We start from the raw sequence: 21506 nt of genomic DNA on the forward strand, positions 1-21506 counted from the left end.
CTGCACTGTTGCTAAATAGAGTTTGGGGCTCTAAATCTATCAGCATCAAAATGGAGACTTGAACTTAGTTATACTTTCTCTGGCCTTGGACTTGCACCAGGTGGGCCTTGCAAATTGTGCTCACTCAGAGGTTCATACCCTATGGCTACAGGGGAAACACCATTCATGTGGCATCATTATGGCATTAAATCAGTAGGACTGCAGATTAGGAAGTACAGTATGTTTTTTCGTGGCTTTGCTGGCCTAGGGGATTCTGGGGGATTCTCCAAAATCAGTTTTTCTGAATTCTTTGCATGCTCTAACATTAATTTAATGAAAAGCAAAAATACAAAGAAAAGACGAACTTTTGGGAACAGACCGGAGCTCCATCTAAATCAGAGTGGGACACATATAAAAGCCCAGAGGCAACAAACACCTGCCCCTGGGCCTTAGAGGGCTGCAGCCGTTTCCACACTTCCCTAGTTTTTCTTACAAAATCTGGTATCTTTTCAAAGCTGAAAAAGAAAACCACTTGTACCTAGTAGGGACCATTTCAAAACACAATAATTTTGGGTTGCGAGGGCAGGGATGGCGGTCTTCCCTCAAAACACGGCAAAATTGCTCCAAGGGCACAGCTATGAAATATTGCTATAGGGCACAGGTATGAAATAGCATTCTTTAAACAAATGGGGATGAAGAGGGGGTCCCAGGGATTCTGGGAAGTATATTTGGGTCACTGATGAGGCTACATGTAGCTTGCAGGCAAGATGGTGCCTACCCCAGATCTGATTCCACTGCCCTGTTTTCCTCAATTAGATTATTCTAGGAAGCCCATCAGCAAGTCATGAAGTCAATAGACCCCTTCTGCTCTGGCTTCTGAGCAGCTGCATTCCTTTGCCTGCTGTTTCTGAATCTGGAGAAATATGGTTAGGAACGACAATTCCTTTGACTTTGGTTTCCCTGACCCTTCCTTCAAGTCTCTAAATAGATCCTATGTGGCTGAGTTGTAAATACGCAAACCAGACTGAAATATAATCACATCATTAATAGGTTAAAAGGTAGGTCAACAAAAAACCAATCCTTTCCTCAGTTAAGAGCAGCACAAGTAAATTACTTAATAGGTGTCAAAGTACTCAGCCTTTGGACCAAGGTCTGTTCATGTGTCACATTGATGATTTTTCCTTAGTGTTTATCAAATAATAATAGGTTGGTGATAAAAGTACATACGCTGGATTCCAGGTGTCTGTAATGCAACTTTTGCCCAGTTGCCCAGTGTTTGGCTTGCAACCATGGACAGTGATATATTTTCTTTATCTCAGTAGAAATAGGCTACACATGAAATGCAGAAGTCAACTTTGGTACATATATGCTTGGTTAGAATCCATGTGTAGCTTCCTTCCATTTGGGTGGTAGCTTCCCTAATCTAGCTTCCAAGACTATCAACCCTGTTTGAAAAATCAGTGATACCTCTGATCAGCTGTTTGGGAAGGAGAAAACAGGCAGTATTTTTTTATTGCTATCCTATAAATTCCTCCCTGAGAGCAATTCATATTGAGTTCAAGGGGACTTATTCTGAGTAGACATTTATAGGACTGCACTGCCAGTTCTCATATAGCCCCACTCCCATTTGTTCACAGTTTAGCACAATTCCCATTAGGGCCCTTGCTTTATTTTTCCTGCCTGCTGTATCCAACAGGCTGATAAATCCAGCATTTGCAATTGAAAAGTTTCCCTTTATCTTCAGGATTAAGATAAAAAGCAAAGCAAAACATGTTACACTACTGCATTGTCCAGTCAGTCAGAAACAGAAAACAACATATTAGTGATCATTTACCTTTTTATTGATTTCCAAGGAGAAATTTTTTTGGACATCACTGAGTGTCATTTTGTTGTACAGCAGAAGTGGGTCATTTCTGTCATCAGCTTTGGTTGTAGCCTAGAAAAATACATGTACAATAAACAAAGGATCTCCTTTATCAGAAATAGCAGAGAAAAGAGAGATGCAGAAAAATTCTACTCATTTAAGTATGCCTATTCAAGATTTAGATGCAAAACAATTTAAATCAGACAGGGCTGTCAGATAAGAAGTATATATATTGAGAAGTATTTGCGAAGACTTTCACGGCCGGGATCTAATGGTTGTTGTGGGTTTTTCAGGCTCTTTGGCTGTGTTCTGAAGGTTGTTCTTCCTAATGTTTTGCCAGTCTCTGTGGCCGGCATCTTCAGAGGACAGCACTTCAGATGCCAGCCACAGAGACTGGTGAAATGTTAGGAAGAACGACCATTAGAACACGGCCAAAGAGCCCGAAAAACCCACAACAACCAATATATATATTGAGACCTGGGCAGAATTTGTGCAAATGACAAGTACCTCAATATTATCACCAGTAAATGACAAGTACCTCAATAATCAGTCTTGTTTTCTGTTCTATTACTGTATTTGCTATATCAGACATCTATCAACATCTACGTATATAACAAATAGTGCTTAGTTAAAAAATTGTAATATAAAGATTTATAATGTGCTGCATTAATGATCATGTAAGCAAAATCTGTTATGCTCATCACCTAAATCTCCTAAAGAAATTTCTACCTGCTTTCTCCTTGATACTTGTAAGTTATATTATTGGACCAAGAGTATAGGATGATCACGAGTTCCGAGAGAGAATAAAGCATGTACTGTACTTGGCATGTGCACTATTTTGTGCAAATGTCTAAAAATGGATCAAATTAGCACTATTTATGTGATTTCAGAGCAACTACAGGACAGAGCAAGGACTCTATATTGGGGTGAAGCAACACCACAATGGATATTTCATATTTCATTTCATACACATAGGGTTAAAAAAAAAAGGTCAGCTATTTGAGTAAAGGAAAGGGGAAAACAAAAGTAGTATAGTAAGCTAAGCTAGTGGCATCAAAGGAGAAAGCTGATTGACAGGTTAACTTTCAAATAAAGGATTTCCCCCTGGATCCTCCAACCACTAAGGCACTAAGGAGGCCTCAGGCTGAGGTCGCCACCTGCTATATATCACTCTTTGCAGCCACTCTGCCTGCCATTCCATGGAAACTGTAGGGTAAAGTGAAAGAGGTGTTGTGATGCAAATAACCTTTTTGCATTCTGGAACATCTCTCTTCTTCTCCTTTAGCTTGTGTTAGCTTATTCCTGTGGTTCCAGGCAGAAGCAGGTCCTACTGAATTCAACGGCACAGGTACATAGGACTGTAATTATGATGGATAAACCTAGAAATGAGTGTGCTCATGTCATCTCATGCCAGCTGTACTATATCAGATTCATATAGCACCAAATGCACCCCTTGCACTCAGTGTATATGTTCCCCTGTAACTCTGGTGAGATCAAAACCATCTCCCATGTGTTACTTCATTGTGCTTTTTATTCTGGCATTTGAGAAGTCCTTGTTAACCTTGTTAAGGGCATTTCCTGGATGATCAGAGGCACATTACAAACTGTTCTTGCTGTTGGGCTCTAACAAAATTCAGATATGTTGACAAAAGTAGCTAAATTCTGTGCTGCTGCAATGAAAATTGGTGAAGGAAAGGTTCCACCCGAAGTGTAGCTATAGTATCTGTAAATTGGTGTATACACATAGAGGCCTTAATGATCATACGGGCTCTATGAGCTTCTAAGTAACAACTCTATCATTCTATGCAAGCTACAATAGCCCACAGACAAGGCCTATGATAGAGAGGCAGGAGATATCTAATAAAATGTATGAATGTAGTTATATATATATGTATATAGATGTTCTTAGTGCTTTTAGATTGATTTTATATTTCCTAATTTAAATAATGTTGCTTACTTTTGCTGCTCAATGACCGTAATAAAACATCGTATTGTATATAGCATCAAATGTGTTTCACTGTTATCTACCTTTGCCCAAGATCCTCATACTCAGCATTTTAGCCTGAATGTCAGGAAAAGATTCACACACATACAGTACATGCAGTTCTGTAGATTCTTTTTTAAAATGGACTTACATTTGCAATCTCTGTCTCCAGATCCATTATTCTCCTCATTTCTGTAGAAATTAGGCTCTCATCGATAGTAAGATTTCTTTCCCGGCGGACCAGTTTTGCTACTGAAATCATAAAATCAACATAGGCTGAGCATGCCTGTAAGAAAAAAAAATGTATAGGTTTGGTAGATCCACTTTGGACATTGTGCTGAACAGCCAGTAGATATTTGATTGATGCACACACTTCATTCTTCCTGTTCTTCAGCATAAGTTGATTTGAAGGACCACCACTCATAAATTATGCTCATCAATCACAATCATTTTCCAAGGTTTCATGATGTTCTTCCAGTCATATAGTTAAGACAAATTTGTCCCATTGGATTTACATGTGTTTTGATTTTATCTGCCAGTTTTATTTTTCTGTTTTATTTTGGCCTTGAAAACTGCCTGTTTTATAAAGATATATTTGTTCTTGGCAGCCAACTGTATGCAGCAGGAGAATGTGTAACATGAGATCAAAGTTTATTTTTAAAGTAATTTTTATGTGGTACTAATTACTTTAGCCCATTACAAGCCAATGGTAATCCTTTATTTTTTACTTTTGTTCTTCATAAAAATTATTTTAGTATTACTGTACTTGCAAAAGTAATGTTATATTGGATTACTTTACTTGTATGTTACTTTTCCCTTTTTGCTACTCTAAAAAAATATGATTTGATAAGAAAAAGGCATAGCACTTAAAAAAGTCTTCATAAGGTAAAGGAAAAGGTTCCCCTTGACATTTTAGTCAGTCGTGTTTGACTCTAGGGGGCGGTGCTCATCCCCATTTCCAAGCCATAGAGCCAGCGTTTGTCCGAAGACAGTTTCTGCTGTCACGTGGCCAGCACAGCTATACACGGAACGCTGTTTACCTTCCCACCGAAAGGGTACCTATTTATCTACTCGCATTTACATGCTTTCGAACTGTTAGGTTGGCGAGGAGCTGGGACAAAGTGATGGGAGCTCACTCCATCGCATGGATTCGATCTTACGACTGCTGGTCTTCTGACCCTGCAGCAAACAAAGGCTTCTGCGGTTTAGCCCACAGCGCCACCACGTCCCCCCCCCAAAAGTCTTCAAAACGTAGCCTAAAAACTGGAAAATACTATCACCAAAAGAGTGATGGCATTCCCACTCTTACATTCTGAAATGTAACTTCATTATATCCCTACTGCTGAAAAGAAAGAAAGAAAGAAGAAAGAAAGAGGAGAAAATAAGAAAAAGTGGTGAGCTAAAGGTAATTGCATTGCCTGTAACTCATCACTTCCAGGATCTGAATGATAGGGAGATGGAGGGAAGATTACAAGGTAATGTTGTTATACAGGGCCACCCAGCTCTCAGTTCATATTCTGCTTTTTATTTTCTCTCCGTCTAAGCCATTTCTTTTAATACAGTATACTGTAGCAGGAAGGATCGATGTGGTCCTCTCAATATTGTGAAACAACATCTTCCTGTTGACCCCTTACTACTGGCATTTCTGGCTAGGACTTAGGGGGAGATGCAGACCAGCAACATCCAGAGAACTGTGAACTCCATGGGTTCTTCCAGACCTTATGTATTATAAGTATTATTAAACCCATGCACTTTTATGTATTACTACTACTGACGAGGAACATTAATACATGGTTGTCACCAGCTGTAAATAATGCACAATGATGCATGCTGAAATCAAGTTAACAACAGTAACAAACCCCAAATTAATCTGCAATGTTCTCTTGAGCAAATCGTTATAGTTCTCTAATCACAGACCACCAAAATACAGCTCCAGGCATTTATTATGAGTGCAATCATGTACTTACTAATGTGTATTTAAAAGCTAACACTTGAATTACGGATTTCCTACAGGGCTTACTTAATTACAGTTTCTGAAAATGTAGTTTCCTATATTTCCTGACGGAGGTATTAAACAGATGAGCTAGGTTGAGACTCTCCTGAGAGGAGCAATGATTCCGTTTTCCTAACTTCTCTTTTGGTTTGTGTATGTGTGATTTGTGTGTGTGTGTGCTTGTTTGCTCCTTCTCAAAGACTTGTCTTCATATTCTGGCAGTTAGATATTGCTATCAATTTTCAGATCCACTTCACAAGTGACAGTATCCTAAATGAATTTTGACTATCTTGTAGGAAATGAGTGTATACTTGTTAAGGTGGTCCAGCCAATTACAGTTCCTTCCTATATTTGTGCACAGTGAAGCAAAACTGTATGTAAATTCTTCATGTGATTGGAGACATACTAACGCTAGTCATATAGAGTCCCACCAAGCAGCAGATTTTTAACTATGCAGGTGGGGAGATAAAGGACATAATATTGTTCCTGGGAACATATCTTGTGCAATGATAGCTATGGATAGCTCAATGGTGTAGGTATCTGGCAGTGAAGCCAGGGGTTGTGAGTTCAGTTCTCCACTGTGCCACCTTGACAAGGGCTGGATTTGATGATCTATAGGGTGCTTTCCAGCTTTGCAGTCCTAAGACTATTATTATTTTTGGCTGCAGAGCAAGAGATTGGGGGTTCGATTCTCCACTGTGCCTCCTTGACAGGGATTGGAGTTGATAATCCATGAACTTCCAGCTCTGCAGTTCTAAGATGATTATCTAAGATGATGAAACTGAACCCATGCGAGTACAGCTAACAGTGTCTGCATGGACATCGTTTTCTAAAATGACATGGGTCTTCATGTAAAGATGAGCACAAAATAGGTACAATACAAAATAGGCACAAAATAGGTACAAAACTATAAAAATGTGCTGAATAATTTCATATGGAATGGAGAAGCACTTTTCTGTCTTACTGAAGGGAACTGAAGTATAAAGAATGCAGGACATGTACATTCAAAACCCTTATAACTTGTTCCTATATAGTGGTCTGAAAATACCACCATTTTTTTTTCACTATATTCTGATAGCCACTTACAGGCATATTTTCCTCAAGCTTCTAAACTACCTAGGGAATAGGCAAACTATTTCGCCTCCCCCCAGAGAATTGACTTTGAGAATGGTAAGGAGTCTTTGCTCTTCATCATCCTTCTGATGTCCACCATAGACATTCTTTCCTTAGTGAGACTTCAGTATCAGTTGGAAATAAAGGTGTTTGGAAGCCTATCCTTGTTATTTAAAATTAACAAAACACAGAAGAATTTCAAGGAGTCCTTGCTGATCTAGGAGCCAGTTTATACCTCTTTGTATACTCCAGTGCATTCATAGTAGTCACGGGAAGGGAGTCCAAGTGAAGGCTGATCAATCTAAAAAATCAAGTTGAAAAGATACTTAGGCTAGAGATACAACGGCAATCCACAGGCAAATGTATGATTCCAAATAATGACACCTACTTTTTCTGAACAACCATTTCTTTTAGAATGACTATGAAAGACGGCAATGAATCCTAAACTATAAATGCTAGAACCCATCAGTGGAGACGGAAGATGTGGAGAATGGCAGTACTGAAAGAAAGAAAGAAAGAAAGAAAGAAAGAAAGAAAGAAAGAAAGAAAGAAAGAAAGAAAGAAAGAAAGAAAGAAAGAAAGAAAGAAAGAAAGAAAGAAAGGAAGGAAGGAAGAAAGAAAGAAAGAAAGGAAGAAAGAAAGAGAGAGAGAGAGAAAGAGAGAGAGAGAGAGAGAGAGAAAGAAAGAAAGAAAGAAAGAAAGAAAGAAAGAAAGAAAGAAAGAAAGAAAGAAAGAAAGAACGAGAAGGAAAGAACGAGAAGGAAAGCAGACAGACAGACAGAAAGAAAGACAGACAGACAGAAAGAAAGAAAACAAAACAAACCAGGGAGGGAAAAACAAATGAAAGGATCCTGGACTTAGAGACAGACACAAAGGAATCAAAATACAATGGTAATTAGTAGGAGTGGGGAGTAGTTTAGTGGGGACCAAGGGGAAATAGCATCCATATGCCTTTGCTGAATGGGACAAACACAGCCCAACATATGGTTTATGTGTGTGTGTGGGAGGCAGCACTATGCAGCTGTGGCTGAATCTCTTTCCCAAACCTGAGCCTGGACGTAATGCATCAGATTTAATACATTAACAATAGATCTGTTCCTTTTGGGGTTGATGGGAAGAACCCCCCCCCACACACACACTTCAATAAATCTAACTTTTGAAAAATAAAATCAAACAAACATTAAAAGGGTTTTATGTGTTACAAATATTTGATGCAGGGTGTTGTTTGAAGGGGGCACATGACTCTGCACACTCCCTCTCCTCAAAGGAAAAGCCATCTACACTTTCCTTTGAATGTTAGCTTTGTACTACATGACCCAAACCTTGCCCCTATAAATGTATTTGTAGAAACCTTAACAAAACCTATAAGAGGATTTTTGAGAACTGTAGTTCAAGAAACACCGGAAACCCGAAGGTTGGGAATGGCCGTTGTATAAAGAGGCAATTGTCACTTGACCACTTCTGATTGTGCTTCTTTAAGAAATATTTTTGGAGGCAAAAATGTTGAAATTGAGACTGTCTTACTTCTAGCACAGAAGGAGAAGGCAATGTTCTCTGGAAAAGATAATAATGCTGGGAAAGGCAGGAGGAAGCATGAGAAGAGGAAGACCAAATACTGTACAAGATGGATTAGTTCCGTAAAGAAGTCACATATTTGAGTTTACATAAGCTGAGCAGGACTGCTGAGGGCAGAACATTTTGGAGATTGCTTATGCATGGGTTTGCCATAAGTCAGGAGTGACTTGACGCAATAACAACAACAAAGAAGCTTTGTTGAGATCCTTGTGTTTCCCTCCCACTCTTCTTTTGCATGGTTATTAAGGTCACAGTGACCCATTCCTATTGTACCTATCACTATTTTGACAGGACAGGCATGGAATGAGGGGAAAAATACTGGCTTCAGTCTCCCATGGCCATTTTTTTTAAAATGATGTTAAAAAAATCATGTTCAAAAGTATGTTGAAAGAGCAAAACCAGCAGCTTCCATGGAACATGAAGCTTGGCTTTGTTCCACCCCAAACAGCTGGGTAGGTACAGTTTTAAAGAGTGATCCATTTTGTTACCTTTGTTGCAGAAAGAACAAAACCCTCTGGTGCTTTTAAAGAGTAGCAAGCATCTGACACTGGAACTTTGTTTTATTTAATCCAATTTTGCTTATCCTTTCTTGAAATATACATAGGGCCTTTTGAAAAGGGATGCACTTACATGAATGATATGCTGTGTGGAGTTTTTATCATCTGTACCAACAAAAAAGTTAATGACGACCCTTTTCCCATACTGAGAGGTTAGCTCCGCAATAGATTTTTCAGCTGCCCACGTGGTGCCTGAAACGGTGAAAAAGAAAAGAAGTCATACTCAGTGTGTTGATGAAAATGACTCCCCTCATATTTCATTTGCAAATAGGAATGGAGAAATAACCAAAATTGTCCTACCATAATCAAGGTCCCAGTTGTCTGATGCTACTGGCCAATCCGAAAAAGTTGGTAATATGTCAATGAGTGGTTTACCTCCTCTGCTATCAATGGCAGCTAGTGAAGACAAACATAGTTACATAAGTTATAAGTTCCTTAAAAGTATCCAGCCACAAGATGAATGATCCTCAACATTCTCACGTTTCTGCTCCATGGTCATCCATCATCTCACAACACCCTCCCCCCGACTCAAACTCTTTGAAAGGAATAGTATATTTTTAAAAAAAGTGAAAAAGAGTAACAACCAAAGGAGTTGTCCTGAGTGTGCAATCAACTTCCTGACAAAAGCATCACAACTTTCCTTTATTTCAATTGGTCTACTCAAGTTGGAATGAAAAAAAAAATAGGCATGAATAATGCACACAAATCATTGCTTTATACTCTTTAGTCCACAAGGAGCATGTTTTGTAGAAATGTATACAATTTAACATGTGTACACAAAGATATGTGCATTTGGAGAAAGGAGTGAAATTTGGGATGGACCTCATCCTGTTAAAACCAGCCAGCCAGCCAACTAACCAATGGAAGTGAATGTAGAAAGGGAAGACATTGGCAGATGATGAGGCTGCTGCAGAGCCACACTTCGGCGGCACGGCTTGCCTTCTTCCCCAGATGAAGTGAGACCTCACACTCTTGCATGAGTAACTCGAGGGAGAGGGGGGAACGGTAGGTTATTTAAGGACCATTCCCCCTCTCCTCTTCCTCTTCCTTTGATGGCAAGGTCAAGGATGGAGTTCAGCTGTTCGGCTCTCTATACAACTACGTAGTTGGTTTCGAGGCCCGCACAGCTCAGCGTCTGGATCAGCTCCCTCCCCCAATTTGATTATCGTTGCTGTATTTTGTTTTACTATTTCTTGTTTTTTTGAAATTACTGTATTTATATTGATTTGATTTAATTTAGAGCAGCACCAAGGGGCGGGGAGTAACCACGCGGCTTGCATGAGCCACGCAATGGCGCAAGCAGTAAAAAAAAAGGAAATAAAAATAAATAAATATATATAAAGATATTTTAGACCTTAATTAATCTGTTGTGCTCTGGTGTTTTCAGTTGAATAATAGGGATCAATTATACCTCTACTTTAAAACATCTTTCACACTGTGCGACCTAACATTTAATATTCTGGTACAGCCCAGGCATGTTCCGGGTGTAGAGAATAGCTTAGCGGATGCATTATCATGCCAGCAGATCGAGCAATTCAGAGAGTTAGTTCTAGGAGCCAACAGGTTCCCAGAGACTCTTCCCCCAGAGGTCTGGCAAATTGGCATGATGATGCGGAAAGGGCAATAGGCCTGGCCCTGGCACCGAGGATGCAAAAGCGGTACTCTGCTATGAGTATGGACTTTCACAAATTTAGAAGCCTGGTGGGCTTGGACCCAATGTGGCCTGCCACAGTTGAACATCATCAACTGTTTATAGTGTATCTAAATAGGAAAGATTTGGCACCAGGAACTAAACGGGGTAGGTTATTGGCCATAGCCTTCTATGCGAAAATCAATGGGTACCAGGACTATTCATCAGACTACCACCTTAGAAAAATGATCAAAGGCTGGTCTAAGGAAAGGGGCAGAGTAAAGGACACTAGAGCCCCCATATCACCTGAGCTGTTAGAAGGCATTTGTGAGCAGTGGGAGGTTCTCTGTAGGGACAATTACGAAGCTGCTTTATTCAGGGCAGCGTCCTTATTAACATTCTTTGGAGCCCTCAGGATTAGCGAGGTAGTCGCCTCAGGGAAGGGGACAAGACCAAGGTAGCTTTACAATGACAGGATGTCAGGGTAGTGGATGGGACGGTGCAGATTTGCATCCAATGATCCAAGGCCGATCAGTGGGGCAAAGGAGCAGGTATCACCCTGTCACGTTGTCACACTGAACCAATCTGCCCAGTGAAGGCTATTGACGCATACTTGATCCTTAGAGGATCAAGCCCAGGATATTTCTTTATACATGAGGATGGTTCCCCTCTGATGAGGTACCAGTTCTGGAAGTTAACCGATTTAGCTCTACATAAGTTAGGAGTTCAAGGACTGAGATTTGGGACACACTCCTGTAGAACTGGTGTGGCGTGTATGGCAGTGGTCCTTGGTTACCGCCCAGAGGATATCAAACAAATAGGATGGTGGACTTCATCCTCTTATCACAGGTATGTTAGGGCACTTCCTAACATCTAGGCAGGGGCCTGGTTTTTGTTTATGTCTTACAGGTACAAGACACATCATGATCGTATGTTTTTTGGGCAGCGCAGTATGCTGCCATGTCCCCATGGGGGGGTTATTTTCGACTCGAAGCAAGGGCCCTTATTGAGTGGAGAGGGCACCGAGGTTTGCTATGGAACCAGATTTGCCATGCAGCCGCCTTCGATCATCATCCCCCAGAGGTGTTGGTAATACACCTGGGTGGTAATGATTTGACCAGGCACAGTGGAAAGGCCCTGATCATTGATGTTATTTGTGATCTCACCTGGTTGAGGGCCACATACCTGGCTATGTGTATTGTTTGGTCAACCATCATCCCTCGGCTGGTATGGAGGGATGCGAGAAATTTTTTGCCCGTAAACACTGCTCGAAGGAGTGTTAACAGGGAAGCCTGCAGAGCTGTTTTCAGCGGCATAGAATCGGTAATTGGTCACCATAGGATCCGTATGGATAGGCCAGAGGTTTTTGGGTTTTTTTTTTTTTTTTTTTTGGTCAGATGGCATACATCTATCCAAATGAGGTTTGGATGTCTTCCTGGATTTTGGTGAGTCCCATAGTAATATCAGGTAATTATAGCTCATCTGAACTCTCAGCACCGCAGATTGTGCAATTACTGTGCTGGGGGGGGGCGAAGATACACTGGGGCTGCACCTGGACCAACAGTCAACAGGCAGAGGATGGCTTGTGGTTCGGGGGTTGTCCAATTTTGGCTGGCCGGGTTTATTGTGGTCTTCACGGCTGCAAAAATTTGGGCCAGGGACTCACCCAGTTGTTTGTTAAAGGGTCCGTTCAGACCCATGTGTTCAAACCTGAGTCCGCACTATGGCAGGACCCCCCCCCCTTTGCCAAAGTATTGGCAACTTTGATGGATTTCAATAAAGTGTTGAATCCACAATTCTGGTCTTGCATCTTTATTCTGGGGTAGGGGGGCAATGAAGATTCTACAGATATATATTACTCACAAAAAGAATTGAGATTAGAGACCCAAGGTGAGTGATTCAAGAAAAGAAGCAGGGTAGGTCTACAACCACTTGGGATATTCTGGTGGTCACATCAGTCCAGAGAGTAACACTTTAGAATTAACAAATTTATGTAGCTTTGATTGTGGAAATCAAATGACCACTCTAATTTTTCCCCTGTCATTTTGCCATTTTGCTACTCATCGTATATACACATACCAGAATTTGGAACAACTATTTGCATTTCTTTCATTCTTTTCCTACAGTCACCTAATAACCTCTGTGGGATAGATTAAAAGGTTAAATCCACACTTCATTCAGGCTCAAAAAGACCTACTAAAATGAAAGAAACTTGTGAGTTACCAGTAATGTTAAGTCTCATTGGTTTCAGTGTTTGAGATGAAAATTGCACTAAGCCTTAATTCTAGTTGGGACTATAACAGGATTTAACCCTGAATTGGCAACCTTAAAATTTTTATCAGCACTGAAAAATAAATATGGAGAGAATAAGATCAGTGGAACTGTTTATGAAATATGGAGATTGCTTTAACACAGTTTCTCTGTATTGACTGCACTGTATACACTTGTGTTTATGAATATGAATGACTGTAGGTCTTATACAACCCACTAAAACAATTCCTCTGCTGGGGTAGGCAACCTTGGGGGCTCTGGAGTAATTTTCTGCCCCCAAGACCTTCCAGACATTGCACAGATGGCCAAAAATTCAATATCCCGATGAAACTAGAAATGGATGGATGGATGGATGGATGGATGGATGGATGGATGGATGGATGGATGGATGGATGGATGGATGGATGGATGGATGGATGGATGGATGGATGGATGGATGGATGGATGGATGGATAGAAGTTTGGACTATTAAAATGGGAGGTCCAGAAGAGCAGAAAAAAAAAAAGCAATGTCCTCAGCTGGGTACCCAATGTGGTCATCCCTTTCTGACTAGGATAGTGAAAGTTATAATCTGATCCATCTGCAAGATGTCATGTTGAGGAAAGCTAGAAGTGAGCAACTTGTTCTTTCTTTTACTTGTAGCAATTTATCTACATGAACACTTACTTTCATTTATACAAGATCTGTAGAGTGTTTTTGCTTTCTTAACAGCTTCTATATCACCACTGTTTTCCTTTTCGAGGACATCTGAAAACAAAGGAGATATACACAGTGAAATGTTTCAGGGAGTAATGGATACTTGTTATGTTTTACAGGTTTGACCTTACATGGTTTTGTTTTATAGGTCTGGCTAAACTAATTTAGTTTACAGACATAAAGGATACCACGGACAAGGATGCTCATATTATCTGTTGCAATCTCAACATATATGACTATGACAGCTCACTTTAAAAGCAATTAGGGGGCAAAATCGTGATCTCCAGGAGAGATACCATCCTCTGCTACAGATCCAGCCTCACCCTGCAAGAGTAGCGTTGCTATACCCTCAGGAAATTTTCTAAAGCTTATGTAATAATTTCATTTATCTTTTCTTGTGCATGTCTCTGGATGTCACCACAGGAAATCTGAAGGATATCCCTGCAGCATTTTATACCCTTCAGTGTTTGGCAGCAACTTCTTCTGATGTTTACGAACTAAACATATCTTGGTATGCCTAGGAGATGCCTATCTTTAGAAATGGATTACTTGGCTGTATCTAAATACAGGACACAGGATATAAGGTTGGCCAGCATTGGCTGTCAGTGTTTTCAACAGCATTCCCAGTTGAACTGGGCTGAAGGGAAACCAGGTTTTTCTCCCAGTAGGGCAGCTGCCTCCCTTTGCAGGGTTATGAGGGCCCAGTTTCAGCTGTTGAAAAAGTCAGAATCCAGTGCCAAGTTCATTCCTCAGAGTGGGGTCATATCCACCCAAGTCAGAAGACTGTCTCTTTTTGATTTTTCACCTGACACAACAGAAGAACTCACAACTGCATTCATATAACCAAGCAAACATTCTGAGTTGCTTTGGGGCAGAAGCAGAGGAAAATACTGTACCAATATATACAGTACAGAACATAATAATTTTTGTTCTTCTGATGCAAAATAGAAAGAATGGAAAAACAAAGGGAAGATTGAAATGATCCAGACATTTAGTTCACATATCTATATTCCAACTGACCTTTCAAGACAACTTCTAATTCATCTCTTAAAATGTCAAAGTTACTATAACGGGAACTTGTCTCAGGAATGATGTTCTTCTTCAACCATCCTCCACAGGCATACTGATAGAAGTTAGTGCAAGGTTCTGCTGTGGTATCCATGTTCTCAATGATACGGGCAGCTGTCATGACAGAGAGAAAAAAGAAAACAACTGACTGTAGCAGAAAAGATGGGGCAACCCAGAAATTCAGTTTTGAATCGGAAAGCAGCTGATGATGAGAAGCAATTCACACAGGAAGTCGCTTTCTCACAGGAAGTGTTCTATAACTAGGAACCTCTTCAGAAGCCCCTGGATGCCTTCAGTAGTTGACTTTGGTGAGCACCGACTAGAGCTTGGAAAATATATGATTTTCAGCCGTAACTCCCAGAATTCTTCACATACATTTATTTAATTAATTCATTTTATTTAAAATATTTTTAAAAAATCAGACAAATGCTGCACTAAAATGGTGAACAAAATCAACACCATAAATACATTCAAAGCATCAAGATACACCTTTTTGCATAGGCATCCTTCAGTCTCGAGAGACTATGGTAACATGCTCTGAATCGAGGAGTGTCCTCTCCAGAGCATGAAGCCTGGGTAAAGTAATATGGAGGATAGGCTGTTACCCAAGCAGCAGATCCCCCCTCTCCATGTTGCTGAAATGGTCCAATGGAAAGGCAAGAACTAATACAACTGGTTCCAGCAATGTCGCAGGAGTTGGCAGAACGACACGAACTGCCTTCGGGACTCCAGCTCTGGATTTTGCCTCAAGGCTAACTCCCGAAGCCTTTTCCATGAGTGGATATAGCCGCAAGGCAGTGGAGGTTTGAAATCGGAGTTTTCCTTCTCCTAGATGGGCTGCCTTCCATGGCTGACTAGTCCCACATACCCGGCTACCATTTAAAAACCACTCTCAGAAAGTCACTAAGGGGAAGCCTGCCTGAAGAGAAAGGTCCTTCATCTGCTTGTGGAAGGACAATAAAGATGGGGCCAGACTGGCCTCCAGTAGGAGGGAGTTCCAGGTCTAGGATCATCAACAGAGAAAGCCCTCTCCTGTGTCCCCACCAAACACACCTATGAAGACAATGGGAACAAGAGAAAGGCCTCCCCTGATGATCGTAACACCTGGGCATGCGGTGTATAGGGAGATGTGATCCTTGAGATAACTTGGACCCAAGTCGTTTAGAGACTTATAGTTTGTACTATGCCCAGAAATGGATCGGCAACCAATGGACCTGCTGCATAGCAACTGATGATACTACACTAGGGACCACTTCTGAAGAAGGAGGTTAAAGTCCAGTTTATGTGAATTATAACTTGTTTGTCTTTACAGCGCCATAGCTCTTTATTGTGTTTAATGCAACAGAGTACAGACTCACACGGCTACGGCTTTGAAAATTAATATTTTGAAAGAATATCTTTTCCAAACTCAAGTATTATGGCACCTTTTCTTTGCCGCTTCCTCTTTATTAGCAGACAGCAGGCAAATTTTACATCTTTTCAACAGGATCTCTTATTTGTTCAGAATTTTTTTAAACCAATGGGAGATCTTGTGTGCTGAAATCCAGCCCGGTGCTGGAAGATTCCCTGTAGCACAGAAGGGCTTCCTCTGCTTTGTGTACTCTTCTGCAGTGCCCCCCAAAAACTGCTGAAGAAAGAGGGTTTCCCAACTCTCCAAGGAAGATATTGAGGTTGCAGCGGAAGGGGAAATAGTTGCCCTCTCAGTTCCATGAATGGAATCCATTCCTACCATATGGAAGACACAGTTGGATCCTTGCTGAGTGTTTTATCCAGCTGCAATGAACTTGCACATCTTAAAAAGTCACCATCATTTTTTCCTCCACAGGATTCTACATTTTTCATCATCCATTTCACAATTATACACAGTAGAAGAATTACTTATCTCTGCTGATTTGTCAGCTATCCTGGAAGTAGCTTATAATTCATTTGTCAGTTAATACTAAGAAACTACTAGTATGCAGCCTGGAAAAGTGCCTCTAATACGTATATGGCTGGATTGCCGCACAGTGTTTCTTAATGGCAGGCAATTTATTTAATCCCATTCCCCACATTCAAATGGTCAAGATGAGGATCTTCCTTTTGAATGGCATCACTCTTAGGGACTATATTCCTTCAGTATGATAATGAATAAAAATGGACTTATATTCATTTTTCTCTTTGCAGAAATTATATGGCAATTTTCTCCTTGAAGATGAGAAGGTATTTCAGAAATACATAGAAAGAGAACATAAATGTGGCTTGGCGTATATCGATTGTCCATCTGTGGAGCTGGAAAGCAACAGAATTCAGATATATCTGATGGGCATTCCCCTCGGACATTTCATCTCGCCTGAATTTGTGTTGGAAGAACAATGTTGACACAGAGAGACAACATCTCAGTGTCTAAGCTTAGAGCTGGAATTGGCTTAAAAGTTCGGTTCAAATCCCAAATTTGGGAAGAGGGCACCTTGAATGCTGGACTTCCACTCACAGAGGACACACAGAATGGCTAGATCAGTAATGGGCAATGTGCATCCCTCCTGATGTTTTTGGACTACAAGACCCATTCAGCTCAAGCCAACATAAGCAATAGTGAGGAACACTAAGAGCCACAGTCCAACAATATCTGGAAAGCCACACTTTTGATTTCAGACTATATATTAGGTTAAAAAGACCAGACCAGGACCTTCCATCTCTCTCACTGCTTTGTGTCCCATGAGGAACAGCTGGAAAGTATTACAGCTATGTTCAGTTCTCCCAGATATGAACAAAATCAGAGCGTAGACTGTGATATTCCTGAGCCACTGACTCCAATAGTTTCTAAGAAATGGATGAAGGGGAATCTTGCCAAACTGCTGTTTCTGAGCCTCAGGTCCCAATGGGAAAGGGAATGGTGTGCATTACATGTATCACAGTAAGATTACCCAAGACCACCTTCCTTTGACAACCATTGTAAGCCTTGGCTGTAACTCACAGGAATTACAATCTGGACCGTTGCCACCATGAAAGGAGACTTCCAAACCCAGCTAGCTGCAAGGGACATTTGGCAGAAGTATGGAGACTTGCTACACAATGGTAGTGAGTCATATGCATATGTGATTATTTATTCCTAGCATTTTCCATGCACATTAACAGATATATAGCCCCTCCCCTTCTCTTTGATGAATTCTTCAGATGTCTGGAGATTGTCATTCTACGTCTGATCAAAGACATGGCACAACAAAGCTTTTTCTTTCTTTCTTTCTTTCTTTCTTTCTTTCTTTCTTTCTTTCTTTCTTTCTTTCTTTCTTTCTTTCTTTCTTTCTTTCTTTCTTTCTTTCTTCCTTCCTTCCTTCCTTCTTTCCTTCCTTCCTTCCTTCCTTCCTTCCTTCCTTCCTTCCTTTCTTCCTTTTTTCTTCCTTCCTTCCTTCCTTCCTTCCTTCCTTCCTTCCTCCCCCCCTCTCTCTGTTGGAGATACCACCAAGTTGAGCATTCATAATATAAGTGGGAGAGGCTGTACAGTATGAAGAGCTGGATACACAGGAAGATCTGAGCCTTCCGCATTGCTCTTTATATGCCAAACTGCATTCTAAATTTTTTCATGTTATTTTAGCCCACTTGTTTTTTGAGTTCTGTTTCAGTTAAGGTACAGTTAAGTACCTACTGTTTGATAGAGTTTGGTAAAATTATGGGGTCCACAGAGTTCCTGGTCTGTGTACACCAGGAATGGGTAATGTGTGCCTCTCCAGATGTTGGTCTGCACCACTAGCTGCACTGAAATTAGGCTGTTGGGATTCAGAAGCCTAATAACATCTGTAGAGTCACTCCCCCCCCCCCCCCAGAATTGCTGTATGCATTTGTGGCCTTGGAAATCTAAGCAAGAACCCTTTTAGCACTGAAAGGTAATTGCTGTGGTGATGTTTTTAATTTGATGAATGGATAGGTACATCTGGCTCATATGCTGTTTATTTGAAAAAGTGTTTTAGGCTTTTCTCTCCCTTCCAAAAACTGAATTTTGGGAAGCTTTTATATTTCAGAAATGTATTTTTTTACTCCTTGGAATATATCAAGAGCAACCACTGGTTTTATGAAAATAAAAAATAATGTGGCTCTTAAATGGAAAACTATAAAACAAGACCTGCATTTGTTCATAAAGAGAGATACTGTGCCTGTCAATAATGGATAGCTGAAAAGAAGTATGTTCCACGAGTCATAAATTGGAGTTGGAAACAAATGGAATACATTTAGTACAGTTGTGACCCAATTCCAACAAAAAGGCTTCTTCCAACATCGAAGTGGAAACAACAAACTACCATATGTACTGATATAAGCATTAACATTTTACCCAGTGAGTTTAAGGGTCACATTATTTTTTTTCTTTTCATAAAATTTAAATAAGGGGGAGAAAATAAAGCTCAAATAATGAAAAATAATTTTAAAAATTGATTAAGAACAAGAGAAGAGAATACACAATAGAATAGGGGGGAAATAGGTATTTTGTACACATTTTGGTATCAATCCTTTTTAAACAGCTTTGACGTAAGCCTTGATCTCACCTTTTAAGTTCATCATTTACTTGTAGAGAACATTCCTATAGTGTACATGACAGGGAGAATACTGAGGGTTGATTGGTATGGTAATATGTAGAGTTTTTAATTCAGGGAGCACAGTAGACCACTTTCAAGAGAATGAGTTTAGTCAAGAATAACTCCTATAGCATAAACATTAGCGGTCAAAAATAATGTGTGTTCGCTCTCTCTCTCTCTCTCTCTCTCCAACTTTGAGTGTTTAGAAGCAAGAGAATAGTAGCTTTATAAGACAAATGGGGAATAAAAATTCTGATCCAAAATATCCTTTTAAGTGAAAACTATGAAAACTTTTGAGGGGAGAGCAAAAAAACCTCAAGGCCAAAGATCTCTTTAAACATGGAAACAAGATTTTAAAAAAGCTATAACAAAATCTGTGCACAAGGAGACAAGATGAGAACCAGTTATATCTAAGCAGCTCTCTTTCTTTATCACTGAACATAAAGCAAATGTCTCAACAGAAGACAATGCAGAAGATGAGTCATGGGAAAACAACTTTTACAAACCATATATTTAGAAGTTTAAATAGTGGGTGAAGCCATTTCAATCTTCAGGCCTTATCTAGCACTCGCATGTGATAGACAAGTTCCTCTGTTTCATTTCATTTACAAAGGGCTCCTCTATCTTGAGCACAAGCCCAGTGACAGTGTCACATAGATGAGGTAGCTGCAGATAGATGGCTTAGGAGGAGTATGACTGCTGACGTCGCTAAGACACTGTCTTGTGGATCTGCAACTATGACACTGAGGACATTGCCAAGGGTGGAAGAAATTATTTCCCCTTTTCTTTTTGGCTTCTATGACCAGCATGGATCCCATCCAAATCAAATCCATTCCAAGCAGCTTAGAAAGGATGGGAATTATAGGGCAATCTTTCTGGCCTTGTCAAAAAATGAGAAACTGATCAAGATGAAAGAGGAAAGCCTTGTAGATCTCAGGTGGAAGTTTCCATAAACTGTTATGGAAAAAAGATGTTGGTTTTTTTGAACGTCAACTCTAGTGGCCAAGCTAGCTGAGGAATTCTGGGAGCTGTTGTCTCCCCAAAGCAACTTTTCCACATTTTGCTCTTTCTTCAACACCTCGCTGCCGCCTCCCACAACCAGACACTGTGGCAACTGCTGCATTCTGCTTAATGGTAGAGTCTAACCCTGGGCCACATTCTGGCTTTCACTGTTATTTCCTGGCAAGCATTTTTAGGACAACCACCCTAAATTAGCTTTTAGCTTTAGGAAGCCAACAAATGGGATCTACAATACAGCTCTATAGTTTATCCCTTCTCCTCAAAAATATATACATTTGTTTAGGATTCCAAGCAGTCAGGAAGAGGAATCTTCTTTTATGGGATGAGTTTTAGGATTGGGGAAAATGAGAAAATATACAGATGTTCTTCTCTTCTCAGCATTCCCAGTCTTCTCTTGCTGTGCTATGAATATGTAAGGCCAGAGATCTGCCAGCAGGGTGCAGTTCTGGAGAGCTTGAAGGGGGAAGTGTGTATTTCTCCTCTTTCGTTCCTCTTGAAACATATCTTTATTGTGCAAATAATAGGTTTGGGAAGGTTTTTTGGCTAAAAAACCAACAAAAACCCTGATCTTGTTGTACATGTCATCCAATTCAATCCTTCCCCCTTTGTATTACATAAAGTAAAATTTCATGGAATCAAGGGGACCAATTCTGTCTCTTCTTTGGGTTGCCATTTTTCATCCTCCTTTCAAAAGGCACCTTATAATTCATGTCTCAACCTTCTCCTGCTCCAGTTGTTCTAAGCCACACTGTTATTCTCATTCAACCTGTTTCCTCTATAATCCAGGCCATTCATGTCTACTCTAAAAAATCCCACGGTGTTTCACGGGTCTTATTCAAAAGTGTGCGTGCATTCAATAAATCAATAATAAGTGCAGTCACAATCCAGTTGTAAACCAGACCATCCATACAGAGCTAATGATTGTCCTGATTTACAACTGGACTGTTTTTATGATTACTCTTACTACTGATTTATTGAGTTTGTGATTTTACATTTTGTGCCCTGGTTTGGGAAAGTTTAACAGGGACGTGGTGGTGCTGTGGGCTAAACCGCAGAAGCCTGTGCTGCGGGGTCAGAAGACCAAGCAGTCGTAAGATCGAATCCACGTGACAGAGTGAGCTCCTGTCGCTTGTCCCAGCTCCCGCCAACCTAGCGGTTCGAAAGCATGCAAATGCAAGTAGATAAATAGGGACCACCTCGGTGGGAAGGTAA

At 40.4% G+C, this 21506-nt stretch overlaps 1 protein-coding gene across 3 annotated transcripts in view; it reads right to left on the minus strand.

Annotated features, from left to right (window-relative positions):
- MME (membrane metalloendopeptidase) overlaps positions 1–21506 on the minus strand; it is an 81546-nt gene that overhangs the window by 36790 nt on the left and 23250 nt on the right. For all 3 annotated transcript variants that reach the window (XM_020781934.3, XM_020781935.3, XM_020781932.3), the window contains exons 4-10: positions 14683–14844; positions 13633–13713; positions 9366–9461; positions 9139–9257; positions 7169–7234; positions 3979–4113; positions 1814–1915 (exon numbers count right to left, since the gene is read on the minus strand). In XM_020781934.3, coding sequence (XP_020637593.3) covers positions 1814–1915; positions 3979–4113; positions 7169–7234; positions 9139–9257; positions 9366–9461; positions 13633–13713; positions 14683–14844 — 761 coding nt within the window. The remainder of the gene's footprint in view (positions 1–1813; positions 1916–3978; positions 4114–7168; positions 7235–9138; positions 9258–9365; positions 9462–13632; positions 13714–14682; positions 14845–21506) is intronic.

This window comes from Pogona vitticeps, chromosome 3 (assembly GCF_051106095.1).
Source record: "Pogona vitticeps strain Pit_001003342236 chromosome 3, PviZW2.1, whole genome shotgun sequence".
Classification (NCBI taxonomy): Eukaryota; Metazoa; Chordata; class Lepidosauria; order Squamata; family Agamidae; genus Pogona; species Pogona vitticeps.